The sequence below is a fragment of the Marmota monax genome, unplaced genomic scaffold (genome assembly GCF_021218885.2).
Source record: "Marmota monax isolate L192 unplaced genomic scaffold, Marmota_monax_Labrador192_F-V1.1 WCK01_AAM20220418_F8-fsc00230, whole genome shotgun sequence".
In the NCBI taxonomy this organism is placed as follows: domain Eukaryota; kingdom Metazoa; phylum Chordata; class Mammalia; order Rodentia; family Sciuridae; genus Marmota; species Marmota monax.
The window spans coordinates 699,969-721,777 of NW_026693365.1; the positions used below are offsets into that span (position 1 = coordinate 699,969).

Consider the following 21,809-nt stretch of genomic DNA (forward strand, 5'->3'; position numbering starts at 1 on the left):
CACCTTCTCCTGGCACCAGGCTGACCTACTCCATGCCCGGCCCAGAACTGTTCACATTGCCTTGGTGTCAGAGGTCGGCTGTGTGCAGCGTCCGCACTGCCAGGCTTCTGCAGCATGCTCCTTTATAAACAAGCCCACACTTGGTCTGAAATCCTGGTCTCCCTGCAGCAGGCACGGGAGGGATGTAGAGGGTGACAGTCGCCAGGATTCTTGTGTGTCTGTGCAGGGACCATCCCCGAAACTGGCAAGAAGAACTGTAGCCTGAGCTTCCACCTAGCCCATTCCACAGAGTCCGGGGCACACATTCAGCAGAAGTATGGAAGGACTCTTAGGAGCATGCACATTCTGTGATTTAGAAAGTGCCAGATCCCGGCAGCCCAGGTTCCTTACAGAGCAGTCAGAGGGCAGAGCCCTGTCTACACCGCAAGGCTCCCTCAGCATGGGCCCTGGGCTGTACAGGCACCCCTCCCAGTCACAGCACCTCTTCTCACAGGTCCTGGGTCTGGGGAGCTTCAAGTGTGGGCGTGGGGATTTAGGAACCAGTCTGTCATTTCCCCAGAACACCTTCTCATCAGGCCCCTTCCCCAAGAGCCAGCAGTGCCAGTGCCTGCCTCTGCCCCTGTCCCCAGCCCTCCTGCCAGCTCAATGCTGTGTCACACTGGGCCCCCCGCTGCAGGAGGGGCTGTGTTTCTCTGGACAGCTGTGTCTGCAGCTGGTGCTGGCCTCTCCCCACACCTGCGACTTCTTCAAGCCCATGTGCCCACTCCCAGAGGCTTCTAAGCACCAGGTGCCATCTGTCTCCAGCTGTAGCCTGGCTGGGCCTGTGCTGGGCAGCCCAGGACCAGGTCGTGGTGCCTGTGGCCTTGGTGCACTCCCGAAGTGCTGCCTTGGGAGGAGCCTTCTGCAGCCCAGGACCTCTGAGTCTGAGCTGGTTCCTCTGTGTTGCAGATCATCCCCAAGCCCAGCGAGCCGCCACGGCAGCCAGAGAGCCACCCCGAGGAGACGGAGGAGGAGCTCCGGGAGCACCAGGCCTTGCTGGATGAGCCCTATCTGGACCGGCTCCCAGGGCAGAAGGAGGCGCACACGCTGGCCGGTGTGCAGGTGAAGCAGGAGCCCATAGAGAGCGATGAGGAAGAGGCGGACCCCACACGGGAGGCGGAGCCAGGCCAGCGCCCACCCACTGAGCAGGAGCTGCTCTTCAGACAGGTGCCAGGGCAGGGCAGTGGGCAGGCAGTCACTGGGCAGCCACTTGCCAACCACCTTGGCCTGGAGTCTGTCCTGCATGAACTGTGGGCACCCACATTCATGTACCTGTTCTCAGCGAACAGCCCGTTCCCTAGAGCTGGTTCTCTTCAGGTCCGTAGAAGGCAGGCACTGGTGAGATTTAAATAACCCCAGACTGAGTCAGTTAAGAAGGTGGGCGGGATCGGGGCAGCAGCTGGGAGCTTGGGGGCCAAGGAGAGAGATGCTGGTGTCCAGCTTTGTAGAAAAGCACTCTGATGGGCTGTCCTGAGCCAGTGAGAGGTGGGGCACTGATTCACGCGCCCAGACTCCTAAGAGATGAAGAAATCCAGTGAATGATGTATGAAGTCCCAGTGAAAACCAAAGTGGCCAAGGCAAGAGCGTACTTAGGATAGTCGACTAGTGGTCAGAAGCTAGGTCAGAAGCCAGACGGCCTCCGGGGAGGTCGCTCCCTCGTGAGGAGCAGGGCTGAGCCAGCGGATCTGAGCAGTGCTGTGGGCCATGCGTTCCAGCAGCCGGGCCAGTGCCTGGGTACTGCTTCTGGGGCACCCGGGCCACTGGCTGGCCCCCAGCCTTCTGGCTGGATTCCGTGACACTGCCTAGCCATGACAGCTCCAGCAGGTGGCCAGTGCTCCCTGCTCAGCCCCCCACCTGGCCCTGCTCACTCGGCCCTCCCTGGAGATGCAGAAAGTGGGCTGCAGCCTTGCTCCCGGCTCCCCGGGCCCAAGCCTGGATTCCAGGACTCTGTCCCCAGCAGCCATGCTTGCTGACCTGGCAGCTGGCCTGGTGGTGCTCCTGTCCTTTGTGGCTAGAGGTGACCTTCTCCAGCTCCTGCAAAGTCCAGTAGAACTCATGGTGACAGCAGCAACAGAAGCCCAGGTGGCGAGAGCTGCCGACCCCTGGCCCACCAGCCCTTGGGTGGCCCTTCCCACCCACCCTGTTTCTGGTGGGGCCCAGAAGGTCTCAAGGAAGGTTTACTGTGACTGAGACTCAGGATTCTGTCACGCAGATGCCAGGTTGGGTGCTGCGCACGCACGGCCTCAGCTGGTGTCTGAGGTGGTGATGGGCATGCACTTGGGAGGAGGGCCTGGCTAGCTGTCCAGCATGAGACCCTCCCGGGGGAGTGTGGTGAGGCCCAGTACAGCTTACAGAGGTATGCATAGGATAGAGCACTGGACCTGCCCCGAGTAGCCAAGTCGCACCTCAGGAGCAGCAGTGGGTCACTAAGCCAGGCCCAGCCTGCTGTGGCCAGTGAGCCAGGCCTGTAGCACCTGGATTTCCTCTGCCCTTGACCTTGACCCTACTTCTTGGGCAGAAACCAGGGGCTGGGCCCGGGTTCTCCAGGTTCTCCGGCAGGTGGACCTGGCGCTCCATGGCCCTGTGGTCTCTTCATCACATCCGGCAGGGTGAGGCGGAGTGGGTGGAGACATCCTGCTTCTTCCCTGCTGTGGCCTGTGGCTGTGGCAGGAGGCCTTGGGAGGCTGGGCAGGCTTGTGCTCCTGCCAGTTCCCAGGTCCTGATGGGGACCCAGGTCCCTTGGGGGACCCAGGCGTGTCCACGCCCTCCTGGCTCTGTCCTCCCTGGCCCCTGAACTGCGAGTGAATGTTCCTCTTCCCCCCGCAGTTCCTCCCTTCCTAGAGGGGGACACGGGGTGGTCAGAGGCCCAGGACGGGGAGCTGCTAGTGGAGGAATGAAGCTGCCCTTCTGTGTCTGTGATCACTTTCTGGCCCAAGTTTGGCATCCAGATTAGAAACTCTTGGTCCAGACAAGACCAGTGGAACTTGATGAGGGCAGCAGTCTGTGCTTGGGGCCTCTCCGCAGCCTGGCCACCATGAGCCTCCAGGGGTCCCCAGGTGAGGTCAGTGCACCTCACCCCATACGGGGCTGAGCCCTCAGCCTGGAGGGTGACCCCTGCTGCTCCTTCTGACTCAGGACCTCCTCAGAGAAGCCCTCGTGTCCCCTCACTGGGGGCTCACCATGAGGAGGAGAGGGGCTTGTGCTGGAGATCCCTGTCCACGTCTGTCTTCCTGCCAGGAGGCCGGGTGCTCGAGGCAGGCCGCACCTGCCATTCTGCACCCTGACCTCACTTGCCATGGCCACAAGCACAGGAAGGTGGCCGTCTGTGGCTGGCTGACCCGGGGTGGGGCCTGGCCCATCTGTTCCCAGCCTGGGTGTGACCCTGGGGCCCCGGGTGGGAGGGGGCGTGCCAGCGGCGCAGACTGCTGTCCCTCCCGCAGCAAGCCCTCCTGCTGGAGCAGCAGCGCATCCACCAACTGAGGAGCTACCAGGCGTCCATGGAGGCTGCCGGCGTCCCAGTGTCATTCAGCGGCCACAGGCCTCTGTCCCGTGCACAGTCCTCCCCAGCGTCCGCCACCTTCCCGGTTTCTGTCCAGGAGCCCCCCACCAAGCCGAGGTTCACCACAGGTAAGACGCGGGCGGGGCCTGCTGCGGTGGGTGGGAAGCTGCCTGCAGCTGGAGCTCCAAGAGGGCCACTGTGAGGGCTCAGGCCACACAGCCTGCAGCCACACCAGTGCTGTTCTGTGGGCTGTCCAGGGACGGCAGCCCCCACCTGCATGCCCTCGTGGCCCGTCCTGGGTCAGCGAGAGAGTGGACTTGGCCTTTCTCACTTACCCCCTTGCTGAACCAAGCTGATGTCCCCGACACAGGCCTGCAGGCCCCACTGACCCACTGTACAGCTGTGCTGGAGAGGAGCCCAGCATGCTGTGGGGCCCGAGTCTCCTCGCCGCTATCCCTCACCCCACCTGTCCCCTTCTGTGGGAAGGCAGGTAGCTTTGCTTCTTTCTGAAAGGCGCAGGAGCAAGAGCACAGCAGAGGACGCGGGGGCTAGAGCCAGGTGAAGGCTGCTCCCTGGCTGGCACCCTGCGCCAGCCCTAGAGGGGAGCAGCACTGGCTCCCCACAGCGGAATGGCCAGGGTGGCCATGGTGCTTGGCCATGGTGCTCGGCCTCAGTGCTCCACCTCGTGGGGTGCCAGGAAGACAGGTGTAGAGACAGTGACGGTCCCAGTGTCCTCACGCTCCCCGAGAGCTCGCTTCCCTACACCCCACAGACACAGCCAAGGTCTTCTCTTCAGCTCTTAGAAGGACATTGGTCACATTCAGAGAAAACCTCGTAGTAATCGCCCAGAAACCAGGAAAGGTAGAGACAACTGCGGCATCCAGACCAGCCGGGCTGCACAGGTCACTGGCATTGACGGAAGCACACCGATTCTCAGAATTCTGAGCGGGGCCCGACGGGGCGCCCCTCCCCACAGCCCGTGGCCACCGGCAGTGGCTGTGCCCTGCCCTGGCAGGCAGGGGCTTCGGTGGCCCATGTGTTCAGGCCCTGTCCTGGCTTCAGGGTTGTCACTTTGGGGTTGATCCGTCGGTACACGTTCATCAAAGCACAGTGTGCCCGAGGCCGCAGGAAGCCTGCCCCACCTGGTCTGGCAGGGCAGCCCTGGCAGAACCCCGGTCCGCCCTGGAGGTTCACGTCTGTGTAGCGGGCGGACAGGTCGACGCCCAGGGAAGCTGACTGCAGGAGGACAGGCTTGCCGCGCCTCTTGGTGCCGGCACCCTGGGCGTCCTCCCGGGCCCACACAGTGCTTCTGCATGTCCTTCACACAGTGTGGTCACCTGGCCTGCTGCTCCTCAGCTTGCACCCTGCTGGGTTTGACTGTGAAGCAGCAGTGGGGTCCGCCGCGGCTCAGTCTGTGGGGACGGGTCAGCAAGCATGAGCTCATCACGGAGACCTGCTGAGTGGCTACGAGTTTGTCCTGCAGTGGCCATCTACCTGCACCTCGCCGTCCTGCCCACACACTGAGCCTCTGGGTCCCTGTGACCCTCTACCCATCCTGCTGAGCTTTTTTAAATAAAAAGTCACATCTTCAGCACTCGGCTCTGGTGGAGCACCCAGAATCCCTCAGGTGTGGGTGCTGGCTCCGTCAGCCCAGCTCTCAGAGGCTGAGCAGGAAGGTGGGAGAGCCGACCCAGCACCAGGCGTCCAGCCAGGCCCCGTGGCTGCGACCTCGGGCCTCAGCTCACCATGGCTGGCGACCCTGCCTGTGTTCCCAGGAGCATAGACAGAGACCCTTCAGCATCAAGCTCTAGAAGTGCCCACCCACGGGCACGCACACCGTAGCCAGCAGGTGGCCCTGACCGTGAGCTCTGCAAGGGCATCTTCACTCATCCTGGCTCTTCCTTGACCACAACCTAAGAACCGCCAGCCTGGGAGCCCCAAGCAGGACCAGCAGTACAGCCCTCCTGCCAGGTGTCACCAGGGACAGAGCTCCTCTAGGGACAGGGCCTGGTGGCAGAGGGGCCACCTGCCACCGCAGTGGTCCTGACCTTGACAGGGTGGCGTCCGTCACGGCAGCTCTGGTGTGTGGATGAGGCTGCCCACGGTGTCCCGAGGTCAGCGGGGCTTCCCTCAGGAGTGTCCCCCCATCACTGCAGCCCAAGCCCGTCAGCGCTGGGTTCTGTCCTGCAGTCAGCAGGTTTCTGAGCTCCACGGGCTCGTTCGCATTTGCTGTGGGCAGCCCGGTGTGGGTCTGTGTGCCCTCAGGCATGTCCCCACTCCTCTGGAGGTCTCTGACGGCAGCCCTCCATTTGGGACCACCCTGACCCTCGGGCCCCTGGGACAGTGCCAGCTATCAGGGCTGCTCCGCACAGAGGTCAGTCCGTGACCAGGTGGACTTGGACCTTAAAGGGACAAGACCTCCTGTGCTGGAAGCTGGCACAGTCCTACGGGATGCAGGTGGCACCCAGGGTGTGGGGCGGCTCCCCGGGGCCAGCCACCTGCTCACGTTTTTCTCCCTCGCTGCCTCATGCTGCTGCCCTCCCCACCGGGGCCTTGGGCAGTGCCGGGAGCCAGAGCAGGGCCAGCCCACCCGCGCGGCCTTGCCTCTGCCTCACCCACGTCCTCTGGGCCTGGTGGGTCAAGGGGTCGGGTTGGACTGGCTCTTTTTCTCAGGGTGTCTTTCTCCTCTCCCTAGCAGGGCTGTGGGCCCGCCTGGGCCACCTCCTGGCAGGTGCTGGCCCAGCTATGGCCACACCACTGACCTTGGCTGCCTGTGTCCCCCCCCCCCAGGCCTCGTGTACGACACCCTGATGCTGAAACACCAGTGTGCCTGTGGGAACACCAACAGCCACCCTGAGCATGCGGGGAGGATCCAGAGCATCTGGTCCCGCCTGCAGGAGACGGGCCTCCGCGGCAAGTGTGAGGTAACGCGGCCAGGCCACTCGGGTGGGGCCCGCTGCCGCCTGATTCATGGTTGCCATTGTCCTGTGGAGACATGTCAGCCCGCAGGCCCCCAGCAGGTGGAGTCTGGCTGTAGCACCCGGGGGAGGGCTTGAGAGCAGCACTGCCAGCCTTTCCCAGGGTTACCCTCTGCACTGTGTGAGCAGGGCCCTTCTGCTGAGAAGCTGTCCCTGCACTTTCAGGTGCTATAGCAGAAACCCTGAGGCTGGGTAATCTATAAAGAAAAGAGGTTTGTCTAGCTTATGATTCTGGTGGCTAGAAAGTCCACACAGCCTGGTGCCAGCCTCTGGTGAGGATCCCCAAGTTGTGACACAACACAGTGGAGAAATGGTGGCCTGTGGCAGGAGCCACATGTGTGGGTGGCCTTGCTTTCTAATAGCCCACCCTTGGATAAGACCTGAGCCTTCAGCCCTGTGGAGGGTGGAGCCCATGACCTGATCACCTTCCCCCGGGCCCACCTCACCCTGGGGCCCAGGCTCCCACACGTGGCTCTGGGCAGAGACTCTCCACACCAGTGCACTGCCAGGGCTGCCGCCCACACCTGCCCATTCCCTGCTGCAAGGGCGCCCCCTTCTGGCACAGCCACGGCTCTGCTGACCTCCCAGAGCTGCTGCTGTCCTCCTCCTGGTCACTTCCTGGAAGAAGCCCTTGCCATCCTGCTCACCGCCGCTCCCGACCTCTGTGGGGAGGGCAGGATCTGAGGCTATGGGGAACTGGGCGTCGCAGCTCAGGCTGGCTGGCTTTGCATCACGGCCTCCTCCTTAACACCGAGATTCTTCACGGCTGGGGGTGCTTCCTCGGAGGGGGAGTGCCACGTGGCCCCGCTGCGCGCCTCCCTGGCTCCCTGGCTGGCCTCCCTGATGGCCAGCCTTCGCCCACACCTCGGGGAGCCTGTTCCCAGGCAGGAGGGCCCGGCCCGGTGAGGTTCCCTGGTCCTCCTGGGTCTTCCCAGGGGCTGCAGCAGCATTTCCAAGAGTGGACCTAGCTGGTGCCCTTCACCCAGGTGCCAGGTGTGTGAGTGCAGGTGTGTGGAGGTCTGAGCCCCTGGGGACAGTTGTGTGACAGGCCCTGTTGCAGTCCAGGCACTGAGAGAAGTTCAGGGACCAGGAGCTGGCAGCCCCACAGCCCGCCTTCCCCATCTGGGTGACAAGCGGCAGTGGCCACCTCCCAGGCTTGTCCTGGAGGGCACACCGGGTAGGGACCTGCCCAGACCAAGAATCCCACCAAACTAGAAGGCCACCACGTCTGCCCCGCCCCAGGCCACCAGGTGCCCACCTGGGCCCCGGCCAAGGGCCCCGGGGATGAACAGGCACTTCTGCAGTGTGGAGGCGCAGCCCCTCACGGCTGCCGGCCTCCCAGTCTGTGGCTCACGCTGCCTGTGTCCTTCACCACCTTCACTGGTGACGCCCAGCTCGGTCAGGGAGGGTGCGCGGTCCTCCCAGAGCACTCTGGGACGGAGACTGAGAGCCTGCAGGGTGAGGCCGTGGGCGCGGCTTCCTGGGTCTGGCAGACAGCTGCCCACTGGGGGGCAGCAGAGCCCCACAGATGGCTGGGGAGACCCCTTCCCCGCCAGCATGGAGCTGGGGACCTCCCTTCCAGGGCCCCCAGGGCCCCCTGAAGTTTCCAGATTCCCCCTGCCCACCCTCTCATCCTGCTCCCTTCAGCATCTCTCCTGGGAGACAGGACCACTAGACCAGGGGGCTCAGAGGACGTCCTCTGCCAAAACCCAGTGGGAACCAGGTTGAAGTGAAAAAATAAGACCCCTGGATCAAGCAGGACCCAGACCTCCCCTTTCATCTGTGTGGAGGTAGAGGGGAAGTGCAGGTGTGTGAGGGCAGGTGTGTGAGGGCAGGTGTGTGGAGATCGAGGGAAGTGCAGGTGTGTGAGTGCAGGTGTGTGGAGGTCGAGGGAAGTGCAGGTGTGTGAGTGCAGGTGAGTGGAGTGCAGGTGTGTGGAGGTGGAGGGAAGTGCAGGTGTGTGAGTGCAGGTGTGTGGAGGTGGAGGGAAGTGCAGGTGTGTGAGTGCAGGTGAGTGGAGGTGGAGGGAAGTGCAGGTGTGTGGAGGTGGAGGGAAGTGCAGGTGAGTGGAGGTGGAGGGAAGTGCAGGTGTGTGGAGGTGGAGGGAAGTGCAGGTGTGTGGAGGTGGAGGGAAGTGCAGGTGTGTGAGTGCAGGTTTGTGGAGGTCGAGGGAAGTGCAGGTGAGTGGAGGTGGAGGGAAGTGCAAGTGTGTGAGTGCAGCTGTGTGATACAGGTGTGTGAAGGTTGAGGGAAGTGCAGGTGTGTGAGTGCAGGTGAGTGGAGGTGGAGGGAAGTGCAGGTGTGTGAGTGCAGCTGTGTGATACAGGTGTGTGAAGGTTGAGGGAAGTGCAGGTGTGTGAGTGCAGGTGTGTGGAGGTCGAGGGAAGTGCAGGTGTGTGGAGGTGGAGGGAAGTGCAGGTGTGTGAGTGCAGGTGTGTGGAGGTGGAGGGAAGTGCAGGTGTGTGAGTGCAGGTGTGTGGAGGTGGAGGGAAGTGCAGGTGTGTGAGTGCAGGTGTGTGGAGGTCGAGGGAAGTGCAGGTGTGTGGAGGTGGAGGGAAGTGCAGGTGTGTGAGTGCAGGTGAGTGGAGGTCGAGGGAAGTGCAGGTGTGTGAGTGCAGGTGTGTGGAGGTGGAGGGAAGTGCAGGTGTGTGAGTGCAGCTGTGTGATACAGGTGTGTGAAGGTTGAGGGAAGTGCAGGTGTGTGAGTGCAGGTGTGTGGAGGTCGAGGGAAGTGCAGGTGTGTGGAGGTGGAGGGAAGTGCAGGTGTGTGAGTGCAGGTGTGTGGAGGTGGAGGGAAGTGCAGGTGTGTAAGTGCAGGTGTGTGGAGGTCGAGGGAAGTGCAGGTGTGTGGAGGTGGAGGGAAGTGCAGGTGTGTGAGTGCAGGTGAGTGGAGGTCGAGGGAAGTGCAGGTGTGTGAGTGTAGGTGAGTGGAGTGCAGGTGTGTGAGTGAAGGTGTGTGGAGGTGGAGGGAAGTGCAGGTGTGTGGAGGTGGAGGGAAGTGCAGGTGTGTGAGTGCAGGTGTGTGGAGGTGGAGGGAAGTGCAGGTGTGTGGAGGTGGAGGGAAGTGCAGGTGAGTGGAGGTGGAGGGAAGTGCAGGTGTGTGAGTGCAGGTGAGTGGAGTGCAGGTGTGTGAGTGAAGGTGTGTGGAGGTGGAGGGAAGTGCAGGTGTGTGGAGGTGGAGGGAAGTGCAGGTGTGTGAGTGCAGGTGTGTGGAGGTGGAGGGAAGTGCAGGTGTGTGAGTGCAGGTGAGTGGAGGTGGAGGGAAGTGCAGGTGTGTGGAGGTGGAGGGAAGTGCAGGTGTGTGAGTGCAGGTGTGTGGAGGTGGAGGGAAGTGCTGGTGAGTGGAGGTGGAGGGAAGTGCAGGTGTGTGAGTGCAGCTGTGTGATACAGGTGTGTGAAGGTTGAGGGAAGTGCAGGTGTGTGAGTGCAGGTGTGTGGAGGTGGAGGGAAGTGCAGGTGAGTGGAGGTGGAGGGAAGTGCAGGTGTGTGAAGGTTGAGGGAAGTGCAGGTGTGTGAGTGCAGGTGTGTGGAGGTGGAGGGAAGTGCAGGTGTGTGAGTGCAGGTGTGTGGAGGTGGAGGGAAGTGCAGGTGTGTGAGTGCAGGTGAGTGGAGGTGGAGGGAAGTGCAGGTGAGTGGAGGTGGAGGGAAGTGCAGGTGTGTGAGTGCAGCTGTGTGATACAGGTGTGTGAAGGTTGAGGGAAGTGCAGGTGTGTGAGTGCAGGTAAGTGGAGTGCAAGTGTATGGAGGGGCGGCTTGTGGGCCCAAGTGGAGAGGGAAGCAGGGTGAGCCTCCAGGAGGCCAGCCTCCTCCCCACACCCAGCAGCTGTGTGCTGCATGGACAGTTAGGTCCTCCCACGAGTTCCCGAGATGCGAAAGCCATGCTGGGCCTCTGGGCCTTCCCGGTGCTGGCTGGGCCACGGGGGGCTGCTGCCCGGCAGCTGCCCTGAGAGCCATGTAGGCCCAGCTGGCAGGAAGGCTGGAAGGAGGGCAGAGCACAGACCAGCACCAGCTGCTGCCGCTGCGGTCCAGCCTGAGACCTGTGGTCTTGCTGCCACGGGAAGCTTCCTGGTTGCCCGGGAGCCAACAGGGACGCGCTTCCCAGTTAAGGGGCAGCTCAGCCCCTCAGTGCTGGGAAGCTCTCCTGCACAGTTCGTGGTCCTGATCTCCCAGAGCCCCTGTTTGCTGGGTTTGGTATCTTCCTCCTCTGCCAGAGAGTTGGAGGGCAGGTGCTCTTCCTCTTCCTCTTCACTGTAGTTTAAAAGCCACTCCCTTAGTCTAACTGAAAGTCCCTCTTGCTGCAATTCAGATCTTATCCACTGTGGGGAGGCCTGTGGCCTTGCCTTCCTTGCCTCACAGCATGTGGCCACGGCCTGCCTCCTCTTGACAACAAGACCAGGACTCTTGTACCCCATGAGCCTCTCAAAACATGGCCCCCAGACATCATCTGTCCAGACAGGATGTGGCGCTGGCCATGCCTGTGTCCCCAAATTACCACAAGGTGGGAGAAGTGGCTAGCAAATGGCAGCCACCCTCAGGGGACCCCCTGCAGGGCACGTCCTCCACTGTGCCTGGAACGGCTGGACTGTGGTGGTCAGGGACTCGTTCCCATCACTGGGAGGCACTGCCTCTCCTCTTCCCCGACCCTGGATTGACTGTCCACCATGAGAAGGGGGTCCCCAGAGCAGACCTCCAGGTGGCACAGCTGGCTCTGGTTGTCCCTCTCGAGAGCAGTGTTGAGCTCTGCCCGCTCGTCCTCTTCCTTCCGCACCCGCACGGACGAGCCCCCACTACAGGGAAGGCCCGAGTGCAGGCACTCCTGGTGGCCCGGGGCAGCCCTGTCGGGGCTCCCTCAGCTTGGGCACCAAGGCCTGTGGAAGGCCCAGTGCTGGCCAGGCCCATGGTCCAGACCCTGCTCCCACCCCGAGAAAGCAGAGGTGGCACCACCACAGCCCAAGTGTGTTCCTGTGTGGCCTGGCCCTCCAGACGCATTTCCACCAGAGAGCTGGCTTCCTCTAGGGTCGGCAGCCCCGCCCTTCTCAAGGCTGAGTGCCAAGCCCGACCAGGGGGCAGTGCCCTGCTCATCCCCTGGGCGGAATCTGAACACAGCCCTGCGTCTGCACTGGAGGGGTCCTAAACCAAGGGCTCTCAGATCACCACCCGAGGCAGGTGCAGACCCTCCGGGATGCCCAGGGGAGTGGGGACTCCAGTTCCCCTTGAATGGGATTCCACCAGGCAACTCACATGCTCTTTGGCGTTGAGTCCTGCTTGAAGACCAGGCCCTAGGAGGGGTCAGCACAGTGTGACGACAAAGGGTGACCTGTTGAAGGCTGGAGTTATCTTGTTCAGTGTTTCCAAAGCCCTAATTCAAGTGTAAGCCCTCTACAGTGTTTGGGGTAGTGTTGGTTGATACTCGCTCTTTGTTTTGTGACTACCCAGTGGTCCTGTGCTCACTCTGTGGCCAGCTAAGCTTCCCTTGGGGCGACAGTGCTGCCGAGCTGAAGCAGCACCTGCACAGATGTGAGCCACCTCTCACCTTGTCTCTACAGTGCGTCCGCGGCCGGAAGGCCACTCTGGAGGAGCTGCAGACGGTGCACTCCGAGGCCCATGCCCTCCTGTACGGTACAAACCCTCTCAACAGGCAGAAGCTGGACAGTAAGAAACTTCTAGGTATTTCCAGACCTTCCTTACCTCCCTACCAGGTTGACCTCACCCCGTGGGGTGTCTCCAGCCCTTGGCTCCTGCAGCCAGGGTGGCCCTGGGCGTCACCAACTGCATGGGTGCTTCCCTGCAGTGCCTGTGCCCGGCCACAAGGCAAGGGGCCTGCAGGAGAATCGTGCCTTCAGTCCTCGGCTCAGTCCTGCTGCTCAGCTGGCTCCTCTTGTGTGTGGGCAGGAGGCGGGTCAGGGACGGCAGGTGCAGAAGGGTCTGCATGCCAGAGGCCACTCAGGAGCTCTGAGGCTCCCGCACGCTCCCCAGCCCTCGTCCTGTTTGGCTCACCACTCGGAAGCCTGGCAGCTGGGCCTTGGCTGCTGGGCAGGAGGCTCTTGTTTGCTGGCCCCGAGCAGGCAGCCCCTCCTGAGTGGGTGCAGGGAAACCTTGGCCCCCTGGCTAAGCTCCTTGAATAGACGGCACCTGGCCCTGCAGGCTGCCCAGATACAGATCGCAGACCTGAGGACAGGGTCCACGGGCTCCCTGGGCACAGACCTAGAGTCGGGGCCCACGGGCTCCCTGGGGGCAGACCTCTGCAGGCCACCTGGCCACAGGCCCAGGCTAGGGTCCTCAAGGCCCCTTCTTTTCTGGGTCATTTCTTTCCTCGTCTCTGACCACCTGGAACCAGTGCAACCACTGGCCGTTGGCTTCTTCCCCAGCATCCCAGCCTTTGCCCTTGGAGAAGAGCTGCCCCAGCCCTGCTCTGGGCACCAGCCATGGGGTCACAGGGGCAGCAGGCCGGCTGTGCTGGGCCTGCTTCCTGCGTGTCTAGTGGAGGGCATCAGAGGCCTGCTCTGTACCAGGCCCCTGCTGCGCAGGCCGAACCGGGGCACTCCCCCTCCCCGTCATGACCCGCCCCCTCTCCTGCTCCTTAGTTGACTGACCCATTCATCTCATGTGTCCAGTCACCCCTCACCTGCTCCCCAAGGGCATCTTTTGTAGCAGAGCTGCAGGGAGGCCCTTGCCTGTGGGAGTATGAAGCCAGGGTCCTGTGGGGACACCCTAGACCCCAGCCTCAGGGGACCAGGCATGCTGCTTTCGGCCCCCGAGTCTCCAGGTACAGCCATACACTCTGGGGAAACAGGAGAGGGGTTGGCAGTGGCAGGACCTTGGAGGTGGGACCCAGAGCAGACCTCCAGTGGGACAGGGGCGTGGTCCTGCCTGCCTTAGCAGTCAACAGCATAGACTCCTGAGCCAGTGCAACCCTGCTGACTCTGTAGACCCCAGCAGCTCAGGGAGGTGACCACAGAGACCTAGGACTGCGTAAGAGGGAGCAGAGAGGGATGTAGGTCAGGGGCTGGGCAGGTGCAGGCCTCTGTTCCCTGGGCCAGGACCCCAGCTCCATGGTCCTGGGCTGCTGCTGCTGCTGCTGCAGAAAGAACATGGCAGGGCTCCCCAGCTGGGCACCCACCTGCCCCCGGCCCCTCCCTGACGGAGACCATTGGCCAGAAGCAGGGTAGGAGGGGGCTGATGGGGACACGGCACTGGCTTCCAGTCACCTGAGTTTCATGATGCAGACTTTCCAGCAAGGAGGGCCCTCAAAGGATAGCCCTGTGTGCTCAGTGCTTGAGGGAGGGTCAGGTGTCCAGGCCTTCGTCCTGGTCTCAGGAGAGGGTGGGGCAGAGAGTGTGACATTGCTCTGGACAGGTGTACCCAAGCAGCTGGATCCAAGTTCAGATCAAAGGCTCCTGGAAGGCCTAGCAACAGCGCCAAGGCCAAGAGGGGCCCTGTGAGCAGAGCGCGTGCAGGAACCAGAGAGGGACTTGCAGACAGCAGGCCAGAGAGCCAGCCCTGGCAATTGCCCCCGCCCCAGGCCATGTGGCTGTGTGAGGGGCTTGTGCCCCAAGTCACCCGTGCCGCCCCAACAGGCTTCGGGAGTCGCTGACGGCCTCAAGGCGGGGACACATCAGCTGGGTGGTCACCCCTGATGGTGGGCCAGCTTCACTGCTGCACCCCCTTAGAGTGGCAGATCCTGCCCAGTCCACTGTGCACCTTGGCTGTCCATCTTTAGAGAGCCCACTGTGGCCTGACCCACCACAAAGGGCCCTTGGCATGCCAGTCTCCAGAGTTGTGAGCTTGGGGCAGAGGATGGCCTCCAAGTCAGGGGAAGGTGGGTGGCCTAGGTCCTCCAGCCAGTTTCAAGCCAGGCCAAGTCAGGCCCTCAGAACCGGAGAGAAGCCATGCAGTGTGTGTGTCAGGGCTTGCAGAGGCGCCCGTGTGCCAGGGCCCACAGCCCGCTCCCCTGCTGACGGGGGCCTGGTGCTCCCCTCCTCTGGTCCCCTGGCTCCTCTTGAACATCAGGTGCTCCACGTCCCGTGGTGGCCATGGCAGCGTGTTTGGTGATCCTTCTGCTGGCCAAGCGTGCAGTGTGGCCTGTCACCTTGCGCAGGAGTTAGGCACTGAGCGCGACAGGGCCAGTGCCCCACCTTCTCCCCACCCAGGCCATTGTCCTGATCAGAGCTCCCCTGCCAGTCCAGGTGCTCCAGACTGGGAGTTGGCAGGCGTCCCCCCTCTGCCTGGCACTGCCCTGTGGCTCTCTTCCTCTCTGTAGGATCCACAGATTGTAAGCCGTGTGCCAAAGGCCCCGTCTTCCTCACTGCCACGGTGCCGTGCCCTCTGTGGGCCCTCGCTGGCCTGGAAGCCCAGGATTCGTCTTATGGTGGCATGAGTTGGCATTGCCTCAAGGGGCACCTAGCCCAGGGGCGGCTGCATAGTGCTCACCAAGGTCCCCCCCAGAGGACAGTAGTCGTGGCAGGAAGCCCCAGTCCTTCCCTTGGAAGCGCCAGCCAGTCTGCTGCAAGTGGACAGATGATAGTCCTTGATGCCCCAGGCGGCCTTCAGGCCAGAGGCTCACATCCAGCCCAGGTGCCTGGCTCCAAGCTGCAGGAAGCTAGAGCTGACTGTAGGCTTGGGCACCGGAACAGGCCCTTGGTGGTGGACGCTCCAAGGCCCTGGACTGTCCTGGGTCAGCTCCCTGTAGAGCATGCCCTGCCCACCACCCACCCAGGGCGGCCCTGTGTCCTGGGCTGTGACAGCCCCTTTCGGCCTTCCTTGTGAAGTCTGCCCAGGGGACACCTTCCCTTCCACAGCCCTGCTGTTGCTAGGCCATGATGGGAGTGAGGAAGGCCCCGGCCCCTGGCCCCAGGGCCATTTCCTGCTCTCTCTAGGAGCGTCCTCTTGATGCCAGCCACTGTGCCTTCCCTCCACGAAGCTGGATACCAGGTGATGCTGCAGGACACTGAGCAGCAAGCAGGGTGCTAGGGGGTGGCCCAGGCCTACCTGTTCCTACTTCCTTCTGCCCCCACACCTCTGGAAGGGACCTGCCTGCACTGAGAGGCCGCTCTGGCTGTCCTGGTGGCCAGCCAGCCTCTGGGGCGATCCGCCTGCTGCTGCCATGCTCTGTGGTGCCTGCCTCGGGTGCTGCCACGGGGCAGGGGTGGCCATGTGACTCCCCGAGCACGTGTGGTGTGCCCTATGACTGCCCAGCCTGGGAGCTCCAGATCCAGGCAGTGGGCATGCAGCCAGCCAAGGCAGGAAGACAGGGAGGGGCTGAGAAGCTGGCCCAGGTAGGACTCCAAACAGTCCAGATCCCCTTCTTTTTAGATGGCAGGAAGGGGAGGCCACAGGCCGTTGCCTGAGTGGGCATGAGATTGAGGGCGGAGAGCAGCAGGGCGAGCCTGGAGCCAGCCTGGTACATGCTACTGGCCTGGTGGCTCAGTACCCATGTGGCCCGGGCAGGAGCGGGAGCCAGTGGCACAGGCCAGCACCTGTCGACACAGCTGTGCCCCTCTACAACATGCTGGGCACTCCCACAAAAGGGCTCTCTGCCTCTGTGGGATCACAGCAGGGTCTGAGCCAGCCCCTGCCCTCTGCTGGGCAGTGTCTCCCACATGTGAGCCCCATATGGACCTTTCCTGGGGGACCTGGGCCTCTGAGCCCTGTGAGGTGCCCCTGCTGCCTCCTGGCCTTTCCTCTCCCAGCCTTGGAGCGCAGGCGGCAGCATCGTGTCCAGCCCAGCCCAGCCCAGCCCTGTTGCAGACTCCAGGGCTCCTGCCGAGTGCAGCCCCGGTGCACCAGGCCTCCCTCAGCCTGGCTGGGGGTGTGCAGCATGGTCAGGGTCCAGGTTTCCTGACCTACCTTTCTGTGCCAGCTGTTGCTTGGGCCTTGACGCCATCACAGGGGCTTCTCCCAGCACCCCAAGACCTGCTCTCACTTACCAAGCCCCTGGGCTGCAGGCCTTACAAGCAGGAGTGGGCCAGGCCCCAGTGACCCCAGGCTTCTCTGCGTCCTGAGTAGTCCGCAGCAGGAGCTGTGTACCTTTCCTGGGGGACCTGGGCTTCTGAGCCCTGTGATGTGCCCCCGCTGCCCTGAGCTGGTGCTCAGGGTCAGGCGGGGCGGGAGTTGGGAATGGGGCTATACTCTGGGCCAAGGGACCTGCTTGCTGGAGCAAGTCTGGACCTCAGGCTCGCTGGGCTTATAAGGAGTGACCGTGCAGACCTGGCCAGGGAGGGTTGGGGCATGGAGAACACGGAGCAGAGGGGACCAGGCAGCAGCTGGGGTGGCAGGCCAGCAGGCAGAGCCCTCCCTGCCCAGTTCCTAAAGGACGAGGGCCACTTTGGAACCTGGGCTCTGTCCCTCCTGGGGCAGTCTCTGCCATTGTGACAGGCAGCTTTAGGCTGACCTGCACTCAGCCAGCTCTGAGATCACAGAGGGAAAAGACACCATCCCCTTCTAGAGTACCTTCCTGATGGGGGCCAGCAGTTGTGAGTGCTGGGGGCCCTGGGGTTCTGTGTGAGGGGGAGGTTTCCCAGCAGGTGTCTGATCTAAGCTCCTGAGGGGTGGGGCAGGGGCCTTGCTCCCCTCCCAGGGTCCTCAGTGTCTGAAAGTCCTTCTGTGGGCGTTGGACCCCAGGCCTCTCCCCACCTGCACATCTGGGAGACCAGCTGGGGCCTGTGAGCCTGGAACACAGCGCTGTGTTGGGAGCTGAGAGGGGGCTTGCCCAGGACCCGGCATCGGCGTCTGGGATGTGGAGCTTGCTGTAGAGGCAGTGAACCCAGGGCTCCCGCCCACCGGCCCTGAGAGGAGGGCTGCTGCCAGCACAGCAGCTCTGTTCCCCCTGGACAGGCTCTGCTCAGCGGGGGAGCATTGCCCCTGGGGCCAGCGCCATCCGGGCCTGCCTGTGCCCTGTTTAAGAGGCACGCAGCTCCAGAGCCGACGTGCTGTTGGCCTCCTGACCCTTTCCCTCTCCCCGCAGGCTCGCTGACCTCCGTGTTTGTCAGGCTCCCCTGTGGTGGTGTTGGGGTAAGTACTTCTTTAATGTGTGAGTAATGTCCTGTTTGTTCTTAGAGTCCTAGCGGTCACAGAAATCACTGCCTTGCTTTGCTCTGAGTGGAAATTGCTGCCAGGTGTTTTCCATAAGCAGGGCCTCTGGGCCAGGTGCCCAGATACGGCTTCCCAGGCCCTGCTGTGAGATCGCAGAGGTAGGGTGCCTTTCCCTGGGGATGGGCATCCAGCGCACACGGCCTGGGCCCTGCTGGGTGCTGGCTCTGAGAACTGGAACCCGCATGCAGGCTGTGTCTTGTCCTCTGCATCCACCGCGGCCAGCTCTGAGATCACAGAGGATCTGTGTGTCCACTCAGGTGGTAGAGAAGCCCAGGGGCGGAGCATGCTCATTCTGCCCAGAGCCCCTGAGCAGTGGCCCCATAGGCACGTGGCATTTGGGAGGCAGCTGGCTGCACTGTGCTGGCCTCTTCCTATGGGCAGATGTCTCCACTGGACCCGCCGGAGAAGAGGCAGAGGCACACAGTGACAGAGACTTCTCTCTGCTCGAGTGGACTGGCCTCCAGTCCTTGCTGAACGAGGTCCCCAGTTCTGGCTTGTTGGTGGCAGGGCTGGGGCAACACCTGGAGCAAGGCCGAGCCTCCTGTCCCATCTGTGACCTGTGACCCATGGCATTGAGGAACATTGCGAAGGGTCACAGAGGCCAGGCAGCAGGAGCAGGTGGGCAGCAGAAGCTCTTCCTGCTGAGTTGGCAGCGTGACCACAGACGGCAGGGGGACAGTCCAGGTCTGCATTCTGTTGTAGAAATGCAACAAAACTGCGTTCTCCCGAGTCTGCCAAAGTTGCTGCTTTGAAAACTACCCTGTCAGGAAGGGTGACCAGCGTCATCCCAGCCGAGCCCTGAGGGCTTGTAGTTGTACATAGGCTTCAGTCTCTTAACTCAGCTGAGTTTTTGGCCAGACTTGAAAAGATTTGGAGCTGCACTGCCCCGCAGCCAGCAAGCCTAACCGAGGCAGGACTTATGGTTTGCAAATGAAAGCTAAATGCCCACTCAGGCCGCCCTGGTGCTAGACCTGACTGGGTGCGGCGTGGGACCAGAGCTGCACCTCACATGTGGGTGCAGCAGCTGCAGGTGGAGCCTGTCCACGGGCAGCGGAAAGCACGGCCCGTGGGTATCTTTAGGTCTTCTCTGCCGTCCACCATGCAGCAGGAAGGCAGACTGGAGGGCTTGGGTGGACTCACTGGGTCAAGCTGCAGCCACAGCTCTCCATGCCTCAGTGTCCTTTTCCAGAGCCACAGCCAGGCCCCTGGGTGTCAGGAGAAGCAAAGCAGACCCCAGAGCCAGTGGGGGAGGGGTCGGCCCTTCTGCCAGGGTGGGGACACAGCAACAAGAGGAGGCACGCTTCCTGAGAGCAGCCGCAGGGAGCACTGAGCTGTGCAGTGGGCCTCCGGAGCCCAGCTCTGTCCTGTCTCGACCTCTTTAGACGAAGGCTGTCAACTGCTTTAGTCACCTCATGGTTAAAGATTAGTGAGGAGGTGGTGTCCTTGAGTTTCCCTGTGAGCCTCACCAGGATCAGCCCCTGCCCCCGAGTGTGGCACAGACTCGGGGTATCCCCTGCCACCTGTGAGCTCACCCCAGCTGGCCACCCCTGCTCATCCGGTCACATCTCAGACTACGAGGACCCATCTCATGGCTCCCTTCTCCTGTTTTCCCACCTCTGCTGGGAAGGGTGTGCAGCTGGCCCTTCCCGCAGTGCCTGCGGCAGGGATGGCATCCTGGTGACCAGCCCTGAGCAGGCGGACAGCCATGGCAGGATGAAGCCACAGGAGGGTCCCAGCAGGTTCTCTGGGGACAGGGGCAGCCACAGCACATAGCAGAGCCGCTGCCCGTCATCCCCCTGCCTTGGCTTGGCCCTAAAGCCAGGCTCTTTGCATCTAGGAGGGGAATAATCTGGCTCCTTTGGCAGCCTCTAGGCCTGGCCTTCCCAGGACAATGCTGTCCCTGGGGTCCCAGGGCAGTTGGGGGCATCTCTCCCAGCTGTTGCCTGGGTCCAATGAGACGGCTGCACTGAAGCCTCCAGAACCGAACTGGGCTGGCACCCCGTGCAGACAGCAGCCGGTCTTCAGGACGGGGCTGCAAGGTGGAGGTGCTCTTTTGACATTTGGAAACTCAGAACCTAGAGGTTCCATCTTTGAAAAGGACAGTCCTGGCCAAACACACTCAAGAATGTCTTCAGTCCTGTGAAGGCGTTTCAGACTTGCTTTGATGATGAAGCGTCATGATCTCCTGGTGGAAGATCCCTCCCTCCCCATGGCGAGACCAGTGTCTATCAGGCGGCCTCTTGCCCTTGCAGTGGGCAGAAGCCTCACAGGCCTGGGCTGGGGATGAGGACAGCACAAGCACAGGTTTCCTGCCAGCTCTGGGGTTCCAAAATGAGTAGTCAGGAGTCAATTTGAGAAGGCTCCTTGAGTGACGTTATATGAGCTTGTGAAGGCCCAGGCCCTGGTGGCCGCTCAGCAACCCCCTGTGCACAAGGGACACACCTGGATATGGCTGCTTTGGGGCCCAGGCCCAGCCAGGTGCCCCCAGAGACTTCTCTGCAAACCTAGCAGTGTCTGATTTCTGGCTCTCACGTCAAGTGGGCCTTAGAAATAACCATCTAGGGTAACAAAGTAAGTCCGTGCATACTGTTCGGTGGTCAGAGTAGAAGCAACTAGCAGGGCTGATGAGCTGTCCCCTGGGGTTGGGGCTCATGCTCTCTCCTCCTGGGCCACCCCAGTCCACTAGTCAAAGCTTTCAGTTAAATGCAGTGTGGAAAGCCCTAACTTGAGGAGACCTGACTCTTAATTCCTCTTAACCTCATTTTGCTAATTGTAGTATGCCCTCTTAGCTGTAGTCATAGCGGCAGGGGTGGGCTCAGGGCAGGGACCCAACAACCTGACATCCTTGAGCTCAGAGCCTGCGAGTAGTAGAGAGAAGAGCGCTTCAGAGAGGGCAGGCACACAGTGGGACTCTGGGGCCGTCACTCTCCGTTTTCTACTTAGTGTGTCCCGGCATGTCTGAGAAGGAAACCAGCCCAGGTGTGTCTTGTGTCTGTTCTGATGAAGGGCAGATGTGAGGCTGCACAGTGCCTCAGGGGTGGTGACAGTAACCATGTTTCCACAGGTGGATAGTGACACCATATGGAATGAGGTGCACTCATCAGGGGCAGCTCGTCTGGCCGTGGGCTGTGTGGTGGAGCTGGTCTTTAAGGTGGCCACTGGAGAGCTGAAGGTTAGTGGGGGCCCTGGCAGAGCTGGGCTGCAGAAGGCGGGTCCAGAGAAAGGGTGGACCCTTCCCACACTGGGGAAGATGTGCAGGTCAGAGATTCTCAGAGCTCAGTCTTGGGAACCTCTATGCTCTACCAAGCGCTGAGGACCTAAGGAGCTCATTTCCATGTCATGCCCTGTCGGCCACATTACAGATTAAGACTGAGGAACTTTTAAAATACTGTGTTAAAGCACCAGTAGCATCTGGCATAGTGGACGGTGGCATCAAGCACTCCTGTCTTGTGTCCATCTGTGGCCACACCTTGAAGCACGGGAGCATCATGGCCTGGCATGGGTGTGCAGCTGGAGAGGCAGAGGTGCTCGACAGCCTGCGCTAGGCAGCTGGCGACAACTCTGGAGACCATGTCTGGGCCTCACCTCCAGTGCTGGGGACAAGCCCAGCACCCTGGGACTGGCTGCAGACCTTTACCCGTGAAATCCCCATCTCCTGTAGCCACAGAAGTGCTCCCTTTTTGAGACCGTGGCCTCACGGCCCATCTCACCAAGAAGTCCTGGAGCGCGGGGAGAGTTGTCCCACTTGCAGTGCAGACAAGGTCTTAAAACGAGTTGTTTTCACTCAGAAGCTCGGGTTCTTATCACGGACAGCCCCTGCCTGCTGCACCTTGGAGGGCGCCCAGTGTCCCTGTGCTGGACAGCCTGTCTTAGGTTACCCAAGTCAGAGCTTCAGCAGTCTGCTTCTGCCCTTCTTGCAAGGCAAGAGGGTGCCCTGAGCCAAGGAGCTCGCTCAGCTCCCGAGACCAGTGGCACTTGGCCTTCCCCAGTAGTCAGCGCATGCTGCCCCCAGGGGGCCCTGTACGCCTTTCTGGTTTTGCACCAGGTTCTGCAAGCCATGTGCACAGTGCGGAGATTGAATCCATGTATAAGTTTTACTGCTTCATTGAGGATGCTCTTGGGAGGAACGGCCTCCCCCTCCCTGCAGCATGCGGCAGCGAACGCCTAGGGGCTGATGCTGCTCCCTGCTGCTGCTGGCTTGG

At 62.0% G+C, this 21,809-nt stretch overlaps 1 protein-coding gene across 9 annotated transcripts in view; it reads left to right on the forward strand.

The window, feature by feature from the left end:
* Hdac4 (histone deacetylase 4) overlaps window positions 1–21,809 on the forward strand; it is a 270,631-nt gene that overhangs the window by 224,541 nt on the left and 24,281 nt on the right. For 7 of the 9 annotated variants that reach the window (XM_058583297.1, XM_046456906.2, XM_058583293.1 and 4 more), the window contains 6 exons: window positions 949–1,206; window positions 3,480–3,666; window positions 6,329–6,462; window positions 12,063–12,183; window positions 17,480–17,526; window positions 20,672–20,779. In XM_058583297.1, the coding sequence (XP_058439280.1) occupies window positions 949–1,206; window positions 3,480–3,666; window positions 6,329–6,462; window positions 12,063–12,183; window positions 17,480–17,526; window positions 20,672–20,779 (855 nt within the window). The remainder of the gene's footprint in view (window positions 1–948; window positions 1,207–3,479; window positions 3,667–6,328; window positions 6,463–12,062; window positions 12,184–17,479; window positions 17,527–20,671; window positions 20,780–21,809) is intronic. The other 2 variants (XM_058583294.1, XM_058583296.1) reach the window with 1 other exon arrangement.